General features: G+C 52.8%; 1 protein-coding gene across 1 annotated transcript in view; it reads right to left on the bottom strand.

Annotated features, from left to right (window-relative positions):
* CD9 (CD9 molecule) overlaps positions 1 to 19,793 on the bottom strand; it is a 35,468-nt gene extending 15,675 nt beyond the window's left edge. Inside the window, exon 1 of the mRNA XM_082849357.1 lies at positions 19,632 to 19,793. Within this exon, the coding sequence (XP_082705483.1) occupies positions 19,632 to 19,697 (66 nt within the window). The 5' untranslated portion in view covers positions 19,698 to 19,793. The remainder of the gene's footprint in view (positions 1 to 19,631) is intronic.
* Positions 19,794 to 20,478: the final 685 nt, after the last annotated feature.

Below are 20,478 nucleotides of genomic sequence, written 5' to 3'. Positions count from 1 at the left end.
TATAAGCTGTGAACAAGAAGGGAGACGGGGAGGAGTACAAGGGGACTCTCTGTAGTATCTCTGCAACTTTTCTGTACCTCTAAAGCTGTTCTAAAACTCTGTGTGTGTGCGTGTGTGTGTGTAGTGTGTGTGTGTGTGTGTGTGTGGTGGGGCCTCTCCTTCAAAACTTCCTGTCTCCTTCAAGAACCAGCTCCATTGGGCTTCCCTGGTGGTGCAGTGGTTGAGAGTCCGCCTGCTGATGCAGGGGACACGGGTACGTGCCCCGGTCTGGGAAGATCCCACATGCCGCGGAGCGACTGGGCCCGTGAGCTGTGGCCGCTGAGCCTGCGCGTCCGGAGCCTGTGCTCTGCAACGGGAGAGGCCACAACAGTGAGAGCCCTGCGTATCGCAAAAAAAAAAAAAAAAAAAAAAAAGAACCTGCTCCATTAATCCACCTCTTTCCTGCCTCTGTTGTCTGTCTCGGCTACTGTTTCACTTTTTAAAAAAAATTTACTTTAATTTATGTTTTATACAGCAGGTTCTTATTAGTTATCTATTTTATACATATTAGTGTATATATGTCAATCCCAATCTCCCAATTCATCACCCCCCCGCCACTTTCCCCCCCTTGGTGCCCATACGTTTGTTCTCTACATCTGTGTCTCTATTGCTGCCCTGCAAACCGGTTCATCTGTACCATTTTTCTCGGCTCCACATATATGCATTAATATACGATATTTGTTTTTCTCTTTTTGACTGACTTCTGCCAACACACATGGGCAGGTCTGTCTATCCTAAAAAAACCCCAGAAAACAAACCGTCTCCTCCTCCAGCTGCACTGCTCCTCCTGGCTGCTCTGCGCTTTAAACCCCGAACCTGTAGCTAAACCACCTCCAAGTCCTCACTCAGTAAGGAGTCCCTGTGGGGCCCCCTGCCCTTCATGTAGCACAGTGGCCATTCCTCTGAAAGGCTCAGACGGCTTGGGCTGTCACCGAGTGTTAAGGCTTCTACTCCATCCTTGTACTTCTGGATCTCTAAGCAGTAACAACATTGAACCCTGCTTCCTTCTCCCCTGCTCCTTAGATGGAATCCCTCAAAGTTTCCCAAATAAGTCTCGTAAATCCCGCCTCAGCTGGAGGGAGCCCCTCCTCCTGGAAGGCTGTCCCGACCACCTAGGCCAGCTGCTTCCCCACCAAGACGTCCTCAGCTTCCTCCCCGCTCCGCACCGGTCCTCGCCAGCATCCTCGCTCCCTCCCTTCCTGTTTACACTCTCCTGGAGGGCAGGAGGAGTTCTCGGTCATTTCAGTAGCTCCCCTGCACCCCATCCATACTTGGGACCAAATAGTCATTAGTAAATCATTATTCAATAAGTGAAGGATGACTTCAATGAAAGAGAAGCTCTGAAGCCCATCAGAATTTCCTCTCCTGGGTCCTCTCACCTTGGACAAGCCTTCTTTCCCACCGGCTTGTCATCCAGACCCATCTTCCAACATCTCCCAACAAGGGTCAGAAACTACAAAGAACAACTACTTGCCCAGAATAAATACTGAGAAAGAGCCATGAGGGTATGTGATGAATGTCACAGTGAGATTTAGGGGCACGTCCACATCAAGTCTTTTGGAAAATGAGGGTTTATAAAAAGTCCATGCCCTGCTGTGCTCACCGCCCACCGAAGTCCAGTTAGACACGCCAATCCTTTTTTTTTAATGCATTCATTTTTTATTTAATAATACTTTATTAAAGATGACTAGATATAATTAAATAAAATAAACCTTTAACCTACATAGCTTTGGATATCATTATACTTTTAACAGCAATATTCAAGTGGTGACGGGTGTTTAATTCTTTCACTCTAAAATATATGTGACCAGACTCCCCTGGTGGTCCAGTGGCTAAAACTCTGTGATTCCAATGCCCGGGGGCCTGGGTTCGATCCCTGGTAGGGCACTAGGTCCCACATGCCGCAAGTAAAGATCTCCATGCCGCAGCGAAGATCCCGCGTGCCACAACTAAGACCCCACGGAGCCAAATAAATAAATATTAAAAAAAAATATATATATATATGTGACGTTTTAGATGTCTGGTGATAGGTGTTGAATTCATCACTCTAGAATATCTGTGAATTTATGATTTTGAAGTTTTTCTGGATGACAGATGTTTCAGAATTGGGTGAAAGTCTCAGAAAAAGTCTGAAAAGCATCGCTATAATTTTCCATACAACCTCTAGAGCTCACAGACACTCTGAAACCATTCAGAAAACCTGGAGGGTATGGATTCCATATTGTGAGTACTTGGATAGACCCTCCAAGCCTTGAGGATCACACAGGTAATCCAGTCACCTGGGGCGGGATGCCAGCTTCAGGAGGCGTGAAAGCCCAGCCCCACCCCGGGCGGGCCCAGCTTCCTGTCCTGTCCTCTCCTCTCCCCTGGCTGAAAGCACAACACGCCCAAGGCTCCCTCCCACGCAGAGATGAGGATTTCAGTGAGTCACACCAGACCCATAGGGACAGGCCTAGAAACCTTACACTACAACACACACCCGGGGTTAAAGGAAAGGCCTCCAATTCCAAGGGGCGAATTGAAAACAAATCCTAAGTGCAGTGTTGCTTAGGGGCACCTGAATTCTCTGGACCCCCTGCCGAGTTTGCAAAGCCAATTCCAGCTGGGGCCAGCCGAAACACCTGAAGCAAGCGTGCAGAAAGGTGGGAGGTAACGAGGTGACACAGAGGAAAAGGGCAACCGGCTGACTGCAGAGGTGTGTGTGTGTGTGTGTGTGTGTGTGTGTGTGTGTGTGTGTGTGTCTCTGTCTCTCTGTGTGCGCGTATGTGTCACCTTGCATCCCATCCCTCAGGTGGAAGGAACCATGTCTCCCCGTGGGGGAAACCCCACTGCAAAGAAAAATCCTCCCAAGGCAAACACATTGGGTGGTCTTGGCTTGGGCCTCTTTCCTCTCGGTCCCCTCTGTCTTCTGTAATAGGACCTGACGGGTCACACATTTTTTAAAAGGATGAAATACTCATGGACACTTTCTCCACCCAGTTGTCTTGGCCCAGGAAGTGCAGGGCAGATCATCTCCACATGCAGTTTCCTTTGAGGCTGACTGCAGTGGTCCCATCTGCCACTTTGGAAGCGGCTAGAGGTGGGCGGTGGTGACAGGAGGGGGTCGGGGGAGAAGGCAGTGCTTTCTTTCCTATGTCCCATCGTCCTTCTGTGAAGCCTTGGCTATTTGGTGACTTTGGTCAAAGGGATGCAGCAGACATTTTAGTAAGGGACAGGTGGCATGACAGAACAGTGGGCAAGAAGCAGGGGGCCCTAGCTCTGCCCCCTGTCACTTGCACACCGGAGCCAGCCACGGGGTGATGTGAGAATCACCTGGCAGAGTTCTAAACACGTATCCGCCGCCACTCCATCCCGGGGCACGCGAGCGCTCCCAGGAGAACGCACATCTCTGCTGAGAGTAGCTGCACGTGTGGACAGTGGCGTGGCCTCTGGGGCTAATTCCAGCGCTGCCGCCTGGGAGCTGTGTGACACTAAGTACTCTCCGTAGCTTCTCTGAACCTCAGAGTTCCCATTTGTAAAAAAAGAGTTTGATACTTTCCTGCCTTTGACCCAGGAGGTTGAAGGGGAAGATTAAACGTGTAAAACACTCTGACGACTGTGAGTGCTAGAGACAGCCAGATTCTGTGGGGAATATAATGATGACAACGATAATAACAAACCTTGCGAACGAACGAAGACAAAAGTGGGGATATTCACGGCTCTTGGCGGCCTCAGCTGTGTGTCCTCCTCTGATCTGAGGAGGCGGCTGGGTGGGCACAGGGCGACTGAGGACAGTGGGGGTCTGTCTTCTGTGGGTCTGTGTGAGCGCAGTGTGCTGGGCGAGATGCCTCCAGAGCTCCGCTAGGACCAGCCGGGATGGGGGGAGAGAAGTGGGGCGGGGAGGGTAAGGGACACGGCTGGCCGAGAGTGGAGGCCTCTGTCCTTCCTGGGATCCCAGGCTGCTTCCGTGAGCGAATTCACGCTGCAGGAAGCAGTTATTGAAGGAGCAGATCACAGAGAGGGAGGGGATTTGACCTCTTTACTTCCTTCCTTCGGTAAGATCCGTATCAGCCCTGGATTTTTTTGTTAACATACTGGGCTTGGGAGACCTCAGCTTAGCTGCCGCTGGCCACCCAGGCAGTCACAGCGGCTGAACCCTGAGGATGTAAGCAGCCTCACCACTCACGCCTGATGCAGCCTCGAGAGTGCAGATAAGGGCCTCTGTGTTCACATGGCCTTTAGAAACAAGTCGGGCCACCTAGACCTGTGGGCTCCAGCCTCACCCATCTCCATGGCAACCCTGGCTCAGCACAGAGTGCCAAGCCTGATGGGCTGATTCACCGTCAGGAGCCTGGGCCGGGCACTGCTGGCAAGAGCAAACTGGAGCTGGCTCCCCAACGCCTCTCTCACCCTCTCCCGGCACCCTCCTCCCCGAGCTGCTGTCTCTGGAAGGATGAAGCACTTGGGCAGAAGCAGAGGTCTTGGAGTCCTGCCCTCTCCAGGCCCGCCGCACAGGATAACAACAGCTAAAACCAAACTCCACGCTGATCAGAAAAAAAACTGCCATGGCTTGCTTTCCTTAAGGATCACAAGTAAACTGGTAGGACTTCCCTGGTGGCGCAGTGGTTAAGACTTCGCGCTCCCAATGCAGGGGGCCGAGGGGGGGTTTGATCCATGGTCAGGGAACTAGATCCCCCATGCATGCCACAACTAAGGAGCCCGCCTGCAGCAACTAAGGAGCTGCCTGCCACAACTAAGGAGCCCACGTGCCGCAACTAAGGAGCCGGCAAACCGCAACTAAGGACCTTGCGAGCCACAATTAAGGAGCCCACCTGCTGCAACCAAATAAATAACTAAATAAAATTAAGTAAATATTAAAAAAAAAGTAAACTGTTCGTTCATGGCAGAACTGAAAGATGCCAACCAGGGCATATTACTAACGTTAGATTTATTAGAGATGAACAGAAAAGCCCCAGAGATCACAGTCCTGAAGAACAACTGTCCCCTACCTTCCCTGTGAGTATGATCATTTTGGGGGCCATCTCATCCCCTTGGGGCTTCTTCTGAGCTGCACATCTACAGAAGCCTGTATCCTCAAAGGCCACTGGGAGATTTTTTTCCAGGCCAGTGGTTCTCAACACGTGGTCCCCAGACCAGCTGTAGTGGCAGCAGCATCAGCTGGGAACTTGTCAGACGTGCAAACTTGTTGTCCCCGTCCTGGACTTATTTGATTAGAAACCCAAGTGAGGTGAGGCCCAGTGATCTGTGTTGTTGTTGTTTTTTTTTTTTTTTGGCCGCGCTGCGTGGCATGTGGGATCCTAGTTCTCCGACCAGGGATCAAACCTGAGCCCACTGCAGTGGAAGCATGGAGTCCTAACCACTGGACTGCCAGGGAAGTCCCAGCAATCTATGTTTTAACAAGCACCCCCAGATGATTCTGCTGCCCACTCAGGTTTCAGAACCACTGCTCTAAGGCTTTCATTTAAACACTGAACAATTGGAGGAATGGAAAAGCTCTTTCTGGGGGGTTCTGAACCCAGAGACCAGCTTTTGAAATGCCAGTGCCAAAGGGCACGAAGCTACGGAGCGGGGATGTGAGCCTCCCCTGGGTGCAGGGCTCCTGCTGGCACTGGAAAGCCAGGGAGGGGGACTGGGGCTGAGGACCACCTTGGCTGCTGAATGGTGACAGATAAGGGGGAGGATACAGGACACGTTAAGCAGGAAGGAAGCAAGAGGTAAGAAACACAGATACTGGCTAGACAACGCCCTCTTGAACCCACTGAGTGGGGAAGTCACAGTAAGTGCTCAAGTCGGAACCTGCATTTGGCTTCTCCACATGCCTCCAGCCACAGACTCACCTGGTGAACCCTCCTCCCCCAGACGCCAAAATGACTCGGGCAGCCCCTGCAGCAGGGCGCTCTTGGCAAAAACTTCCCCAATTTCTGCAGCCTACGTTCTCCCCAGGACAGGCTGCCGTTGTGTATGGAAGTGGACTCTTTCTCAAATCACCCCAAATTCTAGGCAAACAACATTAAAAAAAAAAAAAAGAACACATGCAGAGGCTGATGGTCAATGACCTTGTAGGCTTATCTAGAGTTACTGTTGATTTGACTGTGGCAGGCTTTTGTCCATTAGTAACTCCTCCAGAGGCTAGGGAAAGGAAAATAAATAATATAATAACAGTAGCAGTCACTCTTCATGAGCACTCACTCGTGTCCTCCATCGCAGGAGGTGATTTAAGTATATTATCTCATTTAATCCGCTCGTCACACTTATTTTATAGGTGAAACAGAGAGGTTAAGCAACTCACTCAAAAAGACACAGCCAGCAAGAGGCAGAGCTGACTCTGAACCAGATCCATGCAGCCAGCAGCTCAGAGCCGCACTCTTCCCAACACTGTGCTCCCTCCCTGCCAGCTGGTGAACTGGAAGAATGGGAACCCCCAAGAAATTTTCTGTGGGGGACAAGAGTCTGGTCTGGACACCGTGAATTTGGCAGGATGCTCTGACCTAAACCTTATCCTGCCTGGTGGCTAGATGAGTCCAATTTAGGGCATCAATGCCAGCCAAGGCCAGGGCCAAGGGAAGGAACGACCACAGACTCATCCTTTGGGTCCGTTCTCTCTCCCCCCCTCCCTCTGGTGAGCATGGGACAGGTGGTGGCCTCAAGCCCACCCTCAAAGTGTCCCAGGGGAAATGAACCCTTCAGGGCCACTTCTATCTTCCTTTCTTTGCTTCCCAAGGTGTCCACACAGAAGCAATGGTGCCTTTGGCTCTGTCCCCTCTGGGACCTGGCTTCAAGGTGTCAAAAATTTCTCCATAAGAGGAATCCAGCCCTTCTGGGAAGCAGAAGGTGAGTGTTGAAGGAGAGGTGCCGAGGCTGCCCCTCTTGGGCAGATTCCACAAGAGAGGTCCCTGTCAACTGGGTACGCTTATGGGCCACTCCAAGCAAAGCCCCAAACTGGTCCCTCCCTCCCTCACCTTTCCCAAACCAGGGGAATCTCTGAAATGGGCGTTTTGTAGACAGATGAAAAGATAAGTCGTCTGTTTCACCTTCTGAAAGAGAGGAAGCCTAGTGGTAAAATGTCAGCTTTGAGCAATGCCCTCAGTGATGCGGCTTCGCAGAGCTGAAGCAATAAGATGGGGACGAATGTGAGTACTTAGGACAACTTCAACCTCTGAAAAATTCTAAGGAGGGGCAGCTCCTTACGTAATCCTAACTAGACAACAGTTGCAGAAGCTGACAGCTGAGCTCTTGCTACGAGCAGGTACCATGATAATAACTTGACCCTAAGGAGAGTCACCAACTGGCCACCTCCCCCCAGGAATCTACATTTCCAACAATTCAACCCCTCCTTCCCCCAATAATCCCCCTGGGTCATAACGCCCCCTGCTGCTCTGTGTTACTCTTTTACACAATGCAGCACCTTGAGGGGGGGAGGTCTCAACAGCAACAAAAACAAAATCCAACCATCACCCTCCCTTCTCCCAAGCCAGGACCTCAGGCAGGCGGACTTCCGCTATTTAGTGCCCTAAACACTGAGAAGATTGTGGTACCTACCCCACTGCCTAGATAATTCAACATTAAAAAATAATAATAATACAAATTGTAGGATAAGTCTAAAGAATTAACTTTCCCCAGGTTCCTGAGCACAGGCTCAGCCTGTCTGTGGACCTCCTGGGAGGACGCGGGGTGGTGGCTAACAGCTACAGCCTGTGGGTACCACCATCTTGCTCTGCTGGCCTCTTTTGGGCAACTGTGTTCAGCTTGCTAACAGGGGAACATTCCCTGGAAGCACATAGTGAGAGATGTCCCAGGGAGAAGAGGAATATTGGGAGACTAGAGTCCTCCTGTCAGGCCCTGCTGCCCCTTCTGAATCTGAGGATGCTGGTGGGACTGCCTTATACTCTTCGAGGTAGTTCCGATCATCCCAGCTTGAGATGACAAAACAGGCTCAGAGAGGTAAAGTAACTTGCCCATGGTCACACAGCAGGTATGCAGTGACTCAGCTGACAGTTCTCTCCCTCTGTCACATGCACAGCATGTGCCAGGCAGAGGTTAGTTACTTGACTGCCTGTCTCATCCCTGGTGGAAGGGAGGTAGCTGGGTCCCCTCTCTGGGGTGTGGCAGAGGATGAAAGACCTTGTAAACTTCTTCTCAGCACACCTTTATGGAAATTAGGCAGTGACCTGGTCTGAACAAGTTCAAGACTTGAGAAATCCTCCCTCCTGAGGACTGAGCCAGCATCATTTAAAAACCAGAGCCCTGAGTGGGACTTCCCTGGCGGTCCAGTGGTTAGGACTCCGCGCTTCCAATGCAGGGGGCTCGGGTTCCATCCCTGGTCGGGGAACTAAGATCCTGCATGTCTCGAGGCGTGGCGAAAAAAGAAAAAAAAGAAAAAAAAGAAAAAAAGAAAACCAGAGCCCTTATTCTGCCTGAGAGGAGAAAAGTTTTAGCTAATACAAGGTGCCAGTGTTAAGTCACTTGGGGCTGAGGGATTGGGAGGGAGGCCTCTGCCCAAGGTAACCTCCTTCCAAACAAGAAGTTTCAAGTTTCCACTGCCTGCTGGCCAGACGTGCAGCAGACGTCAGCCAGCCCATAAATGCATTTTCTGCTGAAAGTAGCCATTCTGATCTTAACCAAAATCATCTGATGTGGGGATTGTTTTGGGGCTGTTTTGCTTTACATTCCAGAATACCATTGTGTTTTCCATTGTGTATGCCTAACTAAGATGCCCGGTGATCGCGCACACACACACACACACACACACACACACTCTTGCTGATACACTTTAGCCACACAGACCAGCTAGCTCTCGTTCCATCTGTGGAACCTGTTACCACTTGCTCGCGTGACCCTGAGTGGTGGGAGGTACCCCTTGCCCTATTCCTCTGCCACGATCCCGTCTTCATTTTAGTCTCAGTGATTAAACAGCAAGCCCTCCACTGTCTGCTGTGTCCCCTGCCTCACCCGAAGCACTTCACTTGAATCATTTAATTTTCTCAACAGACCCACCAGGTAGGTAATATTAACTTGTTTTCGAGATGAGAAGTTTCAGGCACAGAAGTTCAGGAGCTTGTCTTGAGATCACACGGCAAAGAGGTGCCTGAGTTACAACCTGGACCCACAACAACTGCAAAGCCCAAATTCTCAATCATGTTGCTAAGCTCAAAGGTCTTTTTGATCCATTTTGTTAATTTCAGGGCCAGAATTTTTCGTCACTTTTATCCTTTCTCCTTCCTGGTCACAGCTGATTCTATTTCAAAAGTGGCGTCTTCGATCCGTAAAGGCCCCAAGAGAGCCCACAGGTAAGAGCAGAGGGCCTATCTTCTCACGACAGGAAGGTACCTGCCTTGGCCACCTGGCCTGCACGTGCCTTCGGAGTCTGGCGTCGCTGTGGGGGAGCCTGACGGACAGAGTCTAGAGAGAGAGCCTGGGACTCCTCTTGCTGGCCTCTGGCTGGAGAGCTCTGGGCACGTTCTTGCTGGCCAGCCAGAAGTGAGTGTGGCCACAGCCCTGCTCTGGGAGTAAGCTGGTACATGCCCTTCTCGTCCCAGCTGCGCCACCGCCGCAAGCCTGGCAAGTGCAGACACCGCTGCAGCTGCCCATTGGCCACTGTCCTTGTATCCCTATAGGCATGGCCTGAAGGTGGGACCCAGAGCCTTTGCCCGCCCCTTACAGCACCATCCTGCCAGCAGAGGACAGAGGGAACGAGAGGGCATCACTGCAGGCCTGTCTCACAGCCCTGGGCACGGGGCCCTGAGAGGCAGGAGGACCACACCAGCTCCCCATTCTAAGGGTCCCTCTCCAGCTCTGGAAGAGAATGTAATTTCTAGCTGAAATGAGTTTTCTGATCTCTTAAGGGTTATCTGTCTTGGGGAGCCAGGGATATAATTTGATTGAAGAGGGGGAAAGTAGAGTGTGGGACGACTTCCCCAGGCTTGTAGAAAGGAGGCTTTAAAAAGTTTGAGCACAGGGAGGACTTCCCCAGTGGCACAGTGGTTAAGAATCCGCCTGCCAGTGCAGGGGACACAGGTTCGAGCCCTCGTCCAGGAAGATGCCACGGAGCAACTAAGCCCGTGCGCCGCAACTATGGAGTCTGAGCTCTAGAGCCCGTGAGCCACAACTACTGAGTCTGAGTGCCACAACTACTGAAGCCCACACAACAAGAGAAACCACTGCGGTGAGAAGCCTGTGCATCGCAACGAAGACCCGACACAGCCAAAAATAAATAAATAAATTTATTAAAAAAATTTTTTTTTTGAGCATAGGGATTTCCCTGGTGGTCCAGTGGTTAGGACTTCGTGTTTCCACTGCATGGGGCCCGGGTTTGGTCCCTGCTTGGGGAACTAAGATCCCGCAAGCTGCCCAGTGTGGCTAAAAAAACAAAAAAAAGTCTGAGCATAATAGTAACAGGTTGAAATCCATGGCCCCACATCACGAGAAGGCGCTTATAGTGCATCAGGGTGAGCAGGAGGAAGAGTCTTTACGGGGGACGAGTTTCCTGTCCCTGCAGGACACATTCTGCTGAGGGTGGCTTCCCACACAACAGAGGGGTGCATGGATGTGAGGGGTGCATGCAAACTGCTACACTGCAATTGTTCATCTAGATGGGAAGAGGCGTTTTTGGTTCGGATTTGTAAATAACTTTGTCTTAGTCCATTAAGGCTGCTGTAACAAAGCACTGTGGACAGGGTAGAAGTCCAAGATCAAGGCACCAGCAGACTTGGCATCTGGTTTGGACTCAGTTCCTGGTTCATAGAGGGTTATCTTCTCACTAGACTCTCACATGGTTGAAGGGAGACGGGAACTCTGGGGACTCTTCTTCTTTTTTTAAAAAATAAATTTATTTATTTTATTTATTTATTTATGGCTGTCTAGAGAGCGAGCCGGGGACTCCTCTTGGGTCTTCGTTGCTGTGCGCAGGCTTCCTCTGGTTGCGGCGAGCAGGGGCTACTCTTCGTGGTGCACGGGCGTCTCATTGCAGTGGCTTCCCTTTGTTGCAGAACAGAGACTCTAGACACACGGGCTTCAGTAGTTGCGACACGTGGGCTTCAGTACTTGCAGCACGTGGGCTCAGTAGTTGTGGCTCATGGGCTCTAGAGCTCAGGCTCAGTAGTTGTGGCGCATGGGCTTAGTTGCTCCACAGCATGTGGGATCTTCCCAGACCAGGGCTTGAACCCATGTCCCTTGCATTGGGAGGCGGATTCTTTTTTTTTTTTTTTTTTTTTTTTAGTGATACACAGGCCTCTCACTGTTGTGGCCTCTCCTGCTGCGGAGCACAGGCTCCGGACGCGCAGGCTCAGTGGCCATGGCTCACGGGCCTAGCTGCTCTGTGGCATGTGGGATCTTCCCAGACCGGGGCACGAACCCGTGTCCTCTGCATTGGCAGGTGGACTCTCAACCACTGCGCCACCAGGGGAGCCCAGGAGGCGGATTCTTAACCACTGCTTCACCAGAGAGGTCCCGCCTCTTCTTATAAGGGCACTAATTCCATTCATGAGGGCCCCATCCTCATGACCTAATCACCCCCAACAGCCTCGACTCCAAATAAAACTGCATTGGACTTTAGGATTTAACATATGAATTTGGAGAGGCGCAAACAGTCTATAGCAAACTATCTTTTAAACTAAACTTCCCAAAGAAGACATACAGATGGCCAACGGGCACATGAAAAGATGCTCAACATCACTAAACATCAGGGGAATGCAAATCAAAACCACAATCAGATATGATGTTATACCTGTCACAATGGCTATTATCCAAAGGACAACAAATAACAAGTGTTGATGATGATGTGGAGAAAGGGAACCTTGTGCAGTCTTGGTGGAAATGTAAATTTGTGCACCCAGTATGGAAAAGAGTATGGCAGTTTCTCAAAAGATTAAAAATAGAACTACCACATGATGCAGCAATTTCACTTCTGGTTACATATCCAAAGAACATGAAAACACTAATTCGAAAAGATACATGCACCCTATGTTCACTGCAGCACTATTTACAATAGCCAAGACATGGAAACAACCTAAATGTCCATCCATAGATAAATGTATAAAGAAGACATGGTACATATATACGCTAGAATATTATTCAGCCATAAAAAAGACAGAAATCACACCATTTGTGACAACATGGATGGACCTGGAGGGTATTATGCTAAATGAAATCTGGAACACAAAACAAATGAACAAACCAAACCCAACCAAACCCACAGACACAGAGAACAGATTGGTGGTTGCCTGAGGGAAGGAAGGCTGGGGAGGTGGGTAAAATGGGCGAAGGGGATCCAGAGGTACAAATTTTCAGTTATAAAATAAATAAGTCAAGGGGATGTGATGTACAGCAAGGGAACTATAGTCAGTGATATTGTTTTCCAGATTTGAAAGCTGCTCTCATCTCAAGAAAAAAAAATTCTGTAACTTTGTATGGTGACAGATGGTAAGTAGACTTACTCTGGCTATCATTTTGCAACGTGTATGAATGTCAAATCATTACGTTGTACGCTGGAAACTAAAGGAATGTTGTATGTCAATCATACTTCAATTAAAACACACACATGCTGTAGAGAAGAAATTAAACACAACATTGCAAATCAACTATACCTCAATAAAATGAAAACACACACAACACCCCAAACTTGAAAAGCAAAGAATTCGCAACTATGTATGACTTTGCTGATCTTTCATTTAAAGAGTCAATAAATCAACCTTATCATTTGCTACTGATTCAATCAGTGTAAGTTTAAAGATAAATTAAAACTAAAATGCTATAGAAATGTGTTTTGAATTCACTAAAACGGTCTAATTTACTTTATGATATTTTTAACCCCCAGTCAAGGATTTTCTCCTACGATCCACGTGTGGTGTTGTTTCTGCCCTTGGACACTGACATGCGGCTCAGACTGGGAGGAAAAGGGGCCTCCTCTAAGCAGTTTGGAGGCAGGGGCTCTGTAGGAGTCATGGCCCCCATCTGCCTGGGTCTGAGAGAGGTGGATACTGGGACCTTGAGAGTGTAGCGGGTAGGCTGTGGAGGGTGACTTCCCTAACACAGCCAGGGACACCGTTTCTGCTCCCTTGCACCATGCCTGGCAAGAGGATTGAGCAAAAGGACTGACTGACTTTCTCCACGTCAACAGTCCACACACCTCTCTGCTCAGGGATCTTCCCTGGGATCAAACAGATCTGGCCCCTCTCCTGCAAGTCAGTGGGCTTCATCCTCCCTGCTACGTAGCCAGGCTGTACATCACAACTCAGAGGTCTGCGTCTCCAGAGACTCCCGGGGGGCGCATCTCCCTTTCCAAAGTCCTCAGGGGCAAGGCCAGAGAAGGCCAGCCGAGCCTTCTAGTTTCCATTTGTGGGAAAGACAGGACCCTGCTCTTTCCCAGCAAAGACAAATCACCCAAGCTCCAGGACTAGGAATACAGAACACTCGTTGAATTAATCTCGAGTCCAAGCCACTCCTTGGGCCAGGATTAAGCTGACGGTCAGAGCAAGGATGGGTGGGAGGCCAGAGCTCCAGTCAGGGCTGCCCTTGATCCTCGGGGAACTTAGGGGCTCTCTAATGCCTTCCTCAAAGTCCCCACAGCTCCCCTGTGCAGTCCTGGAGAGCAGTGAGGCAACCCACACCTCATGGCAGAAACGTGGGATTCCGGACAGAGCAGGGGTTGCCTGGAAACCAATATGCGGTGTTTGATATGGGGAGGTTCATGGGTCTCTGGAGAAAAAAGCAAAAAAACCGGGGACTGTGTGTTTCTGGAGGCAGGTCCCATTGATTTCATGGGATTCCCCCAAAATGTTCGGACCTGCCAGTCGAGGATGACAGCAAGCAGTACTTAAAAGCTATCCAGGGACTTCCCTGGTGGCGCAGTGGCTGGGAATCCTCCTGCCAATGCAGGGGACATGGGTTCGAACTCTGGTCCGGGAGGATCCCACATGCCGTGGGGCAACTAAGCCTGTGTGCCACAACTACTGAGCCTGCGCTCTAGAGCCTGCGCGCCACAACTACGGAGCCCATATGCCACAACTACTTAAGCCCGTGTGCCTAGAGCCTGTGCTCCGCAAGAGGAGAAGCCCATGCACCGCAATGAGAAGCCCATGCACCGCAATGAAGACTAGCCCCGGCTCGCTGCAACTAGAGAAAGTCCACGCAGCAACGAAGACCCAACGCAGCCCAAAATAAGTAAATAAAAAATAAATAAATTTATTAAACAAAAAACCAAACAGAAAACTATCCAGAACTAAGTATTTCTTTGGTGGACGGGAGGAATTACTGGATGGATGTAATTAAAATAAAATTATCTCATCTGGAGACAGGACGCTGCTTTCCACAGCTGCCTGCCATCACTTGACGGAAAATGCAAATGTCCCTGGACCAGCATTACTTTTTCCACGGAATGAAACAGGCAAGTGATCTGCAGTCAGACTTTAAGAACATAAATTAAAAAAAAAATATTGTTTAGATTAGCGCTTTTGGTCTCCTTAATTCCCTCAGTTGCAAATTATCTCTGGGTGAACCTGGGTTCGACAGGCTCTTCCCCAGATTGTCAAACCCCCAAACCATGAAGTCACTGCTCTTCTGTAAGTAAGAGGGAAAGACGGTTTCTGCAAGTCTTTGGTTGAAAAGACCTGAGGCGGTTCCAAATAAAGTTCCCCTGACCCCGCCCCAGGAGGGAGGCAGGAACGCGGCACAAAAACATGAAGCTTCCTGAAACTTTTTCCTCACGCTCCTCTCCCCAGACTCTCCAGAACATGCAGCCACCAAGGAGGCAACAGGACCACAGAAAACACCGTAACCCGTGACGTCGGGTCCCTCACCCTCACAGCCAGGCACACCCAAGAAAGACGGTCAAGGCTTGCGCTCTTTGGCAGAAAAGGTGCTTTTGTTAAGTCCCAGGCGTATTATTAAGTCCCAAACTGTGCAACCAATCCCCAAAACCGTGCCTCCTTGTAAAATGGAATCGAACAGGAAAACAGACATATCGAACACGGACACACAGCTCTGTGTGTTAATAGTGAAGATTTGCATCTGACACAAAAGGAAGATGTGAGAACGGTGATGTGTGAGGTCTGAAGCCGCAGAAGACTCGTTTAGCGGAGTAAGTGCTCCAAAGGGCTTCTTATCAAAGCAGTTCCAAACTCAGGTCTGAACCGGCAGCTGCTTCCTTGGAGCACCAGAGAGTGAGGTCTGGAATGGTGCCAGGTGAGTGTGCGTACGCGCGTATGTGCGTCCGCGCGTGTAGAGGAATCCTCCCCACTCCCCAAATCAGGAGTCCCATCTGTTGTTGACAACCATCGCGGGGCAAAGTGGGGGGAAAGCCTCAGGAGTCCGGGCAGGGAGAAGTCTTATTTTCCTGAGCAGATGCAGACACCTGGCCTCCCCAAACCTGCCAGCCTCTGTGCAAACACAGCCGGCTCTCGCAGGGCTCGGGCTGTCCGGGTGCCAAAGGTGGAGGCCATTTCACGCAAGAGCTCCAGCCGCTTGCTCAGGCCAGCACTGAAGGCAAACAGCTTCTGGGTGAAGCAGCAGGTTGGGTGGGAGGGGCTTCTGCCAGTGCCATCCCGCTCGCCCATCCCCCGCCCGGACCCCGCATTCCGGATTTCTCCGCACGCAGTTTTATTTTCAGAAGTGGGGCTGCCCCACAGTCAGACTTGCGGCCACACATGAAATGGAGTCAGGGTCCTGAGGTGGGAATCGCAGAGGTGTGTGGAGGAACGAGGCTGGCAGTGATGCAGGATGAGAAGAAGGGGGGACGTGTGTGGATGTGGGGTGTGCACCTGGCTACCTCTCTCTGGTTTCAACTTCCACACTTCCTCAGGCCAGTGCTCCCACCCTCCCCACCTCCTCAACCTCCCTTCCATACAGGGATGACAAAAGCTACGGCTGGAAGTTTACTTCTCATCCAGGAGGCTAAGTGCGTCACGGGCATGCGCTCCTATAACCCACAGCAACCCCAGGGGGTAGTCACCAGCTCCACACGGTGACGGGCAAATCCAACCCAGAGCCACTCTGACCACTAGGCAGCACTGCCACAAAAGGCTGAGGGCGACCAAAACAGAGAACCCCCCCAGACAGAGAGACCCCACCCGGGGGAGTAGAGGGAACTTGGGGTTACCTGGAAAGAGAGGCACGACTCAGGCCCCAGACGTCAAGAGGCCCCTGAATGAAATGAAGCCACGCTGGGTCAAGCCTGGGTACCCACTGCACACTTCCATTTCCTGACTCCTGTTTTGGGTTGTGTGGGAATGTCCTTTGCTCTAGGCCCTGGGGGTGGGGCTGGTTTCATAGACTGAGCTACTGAAGGGACCTTTCTGGACCATTTGCTCCAACCCACTGGTTGTACAGATGAGGAAACTGAGGTCTGGAATTCAAAAGTGACCTGCTCAAAGTGAGCTGGGGGCAGAGCTGGACTAACACACAGGTCCCTGAGCTCTGGTCCAGGCCTCTGTCCATGTTTCCGTGAAGCCTGCCTTAGGCCTGCGAGACACCATTTCTTGGGAAAGAGAAATTCCCTGCTATTCCCATCAGTGAGGAAGGAGACGGGGTGAGAGGCAGGGAACAAAGGGGTGAGGGGGTGGGTAGAATGTGAAGGCCTTGCTCCTGGCCTGGACCAGCCCCGGTTCCCCACTGTACAGCTGAGGCTGCCCCTTTGGCATTGTAAAATGTTTCCCCATCGAAATTTTTTGGAGGGTGGGTAGGCAAAGAGGTCTGAAGGAAACCCAGAAACAACTGAAACAGAGCTGGGAAGTTAGGGTCCTGGGGGCACTGGAAGAACAGCCTGACTGCTGGCTTAGCTGCGGGCACCAGAGGCCCTACTTGGGGAGGGCAGGCAGCGCAGGCTCTGCTGTCACTGAGGGTCCCACAGGGATGAGACTGGGGGCCAGGCAAGAGGTACACCGCTCCCCTCCCCCGCCCCAATCACCCCACTGCCGCTGAGGTGGGCTTCTCCTCTCTGGATCCCTGCTGGACCACCCCTCAGCATCCTCTGTCCATGAGGTACTGGTGGCCCCTAGCCTCCCAACTCCTGCTCTTCAAGGCCCACATCAGGTCCCAAACATCAAGTTTATAAATTCCTGGTCTCAAGAGAGAAAGGGAAGTGATGACATCATAACAGTCCAAGCAACCAGTTCCCTCAGGTCATAGCTTCTCTTAAAAGTTATTTTTTGAGAGCTTGTTGCCCCCCTCCCTTCATTCCCACTCAGCTGGGTACAGCAGCAGGTGGTGATGGAAAGCGTGCTGAACTCGGAGCCAACCAGACCTGCCTTCAGACTTACCTCTGATGCTATCCTGCCACATGACCCTGGCTGAGTCGTGGAACCTCTCTGGGGACTAGTTTCCTGGTCATCAGTAAAATGGGGAGAATGTTACCTGCTCTGGCTATACAATGAGATTTGGAAAAGGACTTTGCAGTAACACGCTGCACAAGGGGATCATGGTGTTCCTTTATTCCAACACCTCCTAGGAGGGAGATGAGGGCTTCAACTCTACAGGGACCTGAATACAGGACGACTGAACAATAAACGATTCAGAGACATGAAGCTACTGCTGACCCCCATACACCACCCGTTACCAGGTCCCCTTGTTGGTTTTGTGGTGGAGACGGAAGAGGACAGGACTTAAGGGACCTAGGGGTTGGGGTATTGGCTGGGTTCCCGTGACGCTGGGCAGGTCAGCCCCTCTCTGGTTCCCGCTTCCTCGCTGTGAAGAAGAGGCTGGACTGAATCACCTCAAAAGTCATTTCTAATTCTATACCCAGCCGTTCCTAGAATGAGTCATTTCTGTTTCAGATGACACAGCCCATCAGCAGCACCTAGCTCAGGCAGGGGCAGGTCTGGATAGAGTGGGGTGGCAGGCAGGAGTCAGTGAGAGGCTGAGCAGATACCTGAGTGGCCTGGGAGCCTCCCGCCAGGCTCCTGCAGGTGCCATGGGGCGGGGGGTATGGAGGCAGCCTGGGAGTCCGTGGGTCCCCACGCCCCAAACCCTCACACAGCCTAGGCAGATAGCTAAGGAGTAACCAAGAGACTGGCAGGGGAGAGACGGTGCTAGGGAGGAGGGAGAGAAAAACTCCTTAAAGGACAAGGGCGGGGTGGGGCGGGGCTAGTCAGCCTTTGACGTTCTTTCCTAGAGCCGGAGTTGGAGACGGGTGGAGCCAAGGCTGGCAGCTAGCTGGCTGGCAGGGACACCCGGGAGGAGGGGGTGCCCACCACAGGAGGGTCTCCCTAGAGCAGGCCATGGGCTGGGCAGGGCACACCTGTGCACTGTCCTCACTAGAGCAGGTGTTGGGTGTGATGAGTCTTGCAAGGGCAGGTCAACCTCATACCCCGTCAGCTCCAGAGACAGGATTAAATCTCAGGAGGTTTTCCCTGGGCTTCACGGGGAAGCAGCTCCCGGGAAATAAGCAGATTTTTGTTACAAGCCCCTGGTGGCTCGCCCCTGCTTCTACAGCCGTCTCTATCGAGCGTGGCACAGGGCCTGCCTTTCCACATGCTTTCCTGACTGCAAAGGGGCAAACACTGTCCACCTGTGAGCAGGGGATGTGGCCCGTGAACCAGGACACCAAAGTCCCCTATTCCTTGCCTCTTTCTTGGGGTGGCCCCTTAAGCCCTCAAGGAGAGGTGCGGAGGGACCACTCCCCTTCCCTGCCGGCCTTAGCCTTCCCATTTGCAGACAGGCTGAGAGTGGCCGGCAGCGGGAGTCCTGGATCTCCCTGGCCTGCGTCCTCCCCAGGTGACAGTCCACTCCCCGTGGCCCCGCCCGGCTGCTGGGTGGGCTGGCGGGGAAGGGGGTGAGGCCGGCACCTTATCTCTCCCGGAAATGGAGAAACAGAGGACTCATCCTACTGAGGGCGCCGATAGGCATCTGCCCCACCCCTCCCCAACTCTCCCGGAGTTCTCTCCAGCTCAGATACTTATCGCTCTTCGGGGGAAAAAAAAAAAAATCAAGACAAGCTAGTCTTTCAGGTAGTTTCGAGGGAGCTCGGACTTTCTCACGCCGGCTCAGAATCAGTCTGAGAGCAGGGGGCCTGAAGGTTCCCCCTCGGGGGTGGAGGAGGGATCCCGACGCTCATTCAGGGACGGGGCCCGGGACGCTGACACCCGCGACCTGCGCGCCCCTTGCTCTCCGGCGTAAAGGTGCCAACAGACCTTCACTGAGCTCCTCCGGCGCCACCTTAGTCCCTTGGAGGGTCCGCATGCTCCCCTCCCCGCGGCCTCGGCCACTCGGGGGGACCACACCCGGGTCACGAGCTGCACTGCCCGCCACAGTCCCCTTCGGGCAGGGCCTTGAGTCCCCAGCAGAGGGGGTGCTCCGTTTCTCCCTCCTGCACTCGGAGGGGATCGGGGTGGGAGCAAACACCCCCCCCCACACACACTCCCGGCTTACTAGGGCCCCGCGCCCCCTGCCCGCCCCGCTTCGGACCAGCCCCGGACCAACGCGCCCTCCCAGCCCGTCTCAGCCCCCGCCGAGAAGCCAGCTGGCGGCCGCAGTGCCCTCTCCTCCCGCCAGGAGTCTTCCCCTGCGCAGGCGATGCCGGTGACCGGCAACCCCGACCGCGGACCGGGTGCCCGGGGTGGACAGGTGGCCCCGGAGAGGAGCGCGCGGCAGTCGCGCTCACTCACCCAGAAGATGAAGTTAAATCCGAACAGCAGATATTTGATGCACTTGGTGCCTCCTTTGACCGGCATGGTGCGCGCTAGACTGGCCTGGGCCGGACTGGTGTGGGACGGGGGCGCTTGAGGCCGGGACGGGCGGGACCAGTCTTCGGACCGAGGTGCTGGCGGCTGCGGGTTGGCCTCAGGGCTGCACTTTTAAAAAGTGCCACTCCTCGGGCGCGCGCCGCCGCGGTGCGCATGTGCCGGGCCCCGCCTCTGCCCCCGCCCTCGCCCCCGGCCCCGCCCCCCGCCCCCGCCCCCCGGCCCCCGCCCCCCCGGCCCCCGCCCCCGCCCCACCTGCCCCGCCCCGCCCCGCCCAGGCCCGGTGGCCGCAGCCCCTCCCGCCTCTGGCTCGGCCCTTCCCACCGAGTCGGCCGGCTTGACTTCCCGCCATCCTCCCCGTTTCCTCCCAGCAGTCCTGGGGTCTTTCCAGTCAGTCATCTTCGGCTGCTTTCGTCCCGGAGTAAGTGGAGGCCTCGCCCTTCCGGTTGTCCCCTGGTTTCCGTCCTTCTCGAGCCCTCTGCTTTGGGAGACCCCTTCCCCGGTGGTCGGGGCCGAGGTCCCTTAACCCCAGGCCGGCTGCCGCAGAATGAGGGCTCTTCTTGCTTTGGCCTTGATTTAAACAGAAGCTGCCTGGCCTTATGTATCCCTGGGGCGGCTCCTTGCAAACCTTCCCTCGTGAAGCACACTATTACTCGGCACGTCATGCGGAGCAGGAGGAATTAGAAGCTCGCCGTCCAGGTGGGAAGATCGGTCGGAAGCTTATGGGAGTAATTCTCAGATACCATCACTGAATAGTAATATGTCTGAGGGC

This window comes from Leucopleurus acutus, assembly GCF_964270905.1.
Source record: "Leucopleurus acutus genome assembly, chromosome: 11".
NCBI lineage: Eukaryota > Metazoa > Chordata > Mammalia > Artiodactyla > Delphinidae > Leucopleurus > Leucopleurus acutus.
The sequence above is the reverse complement of the archived record's forward strand: the minus strand, read 5'-3'. Positions and strand labels throughout refer to the sequence as shown.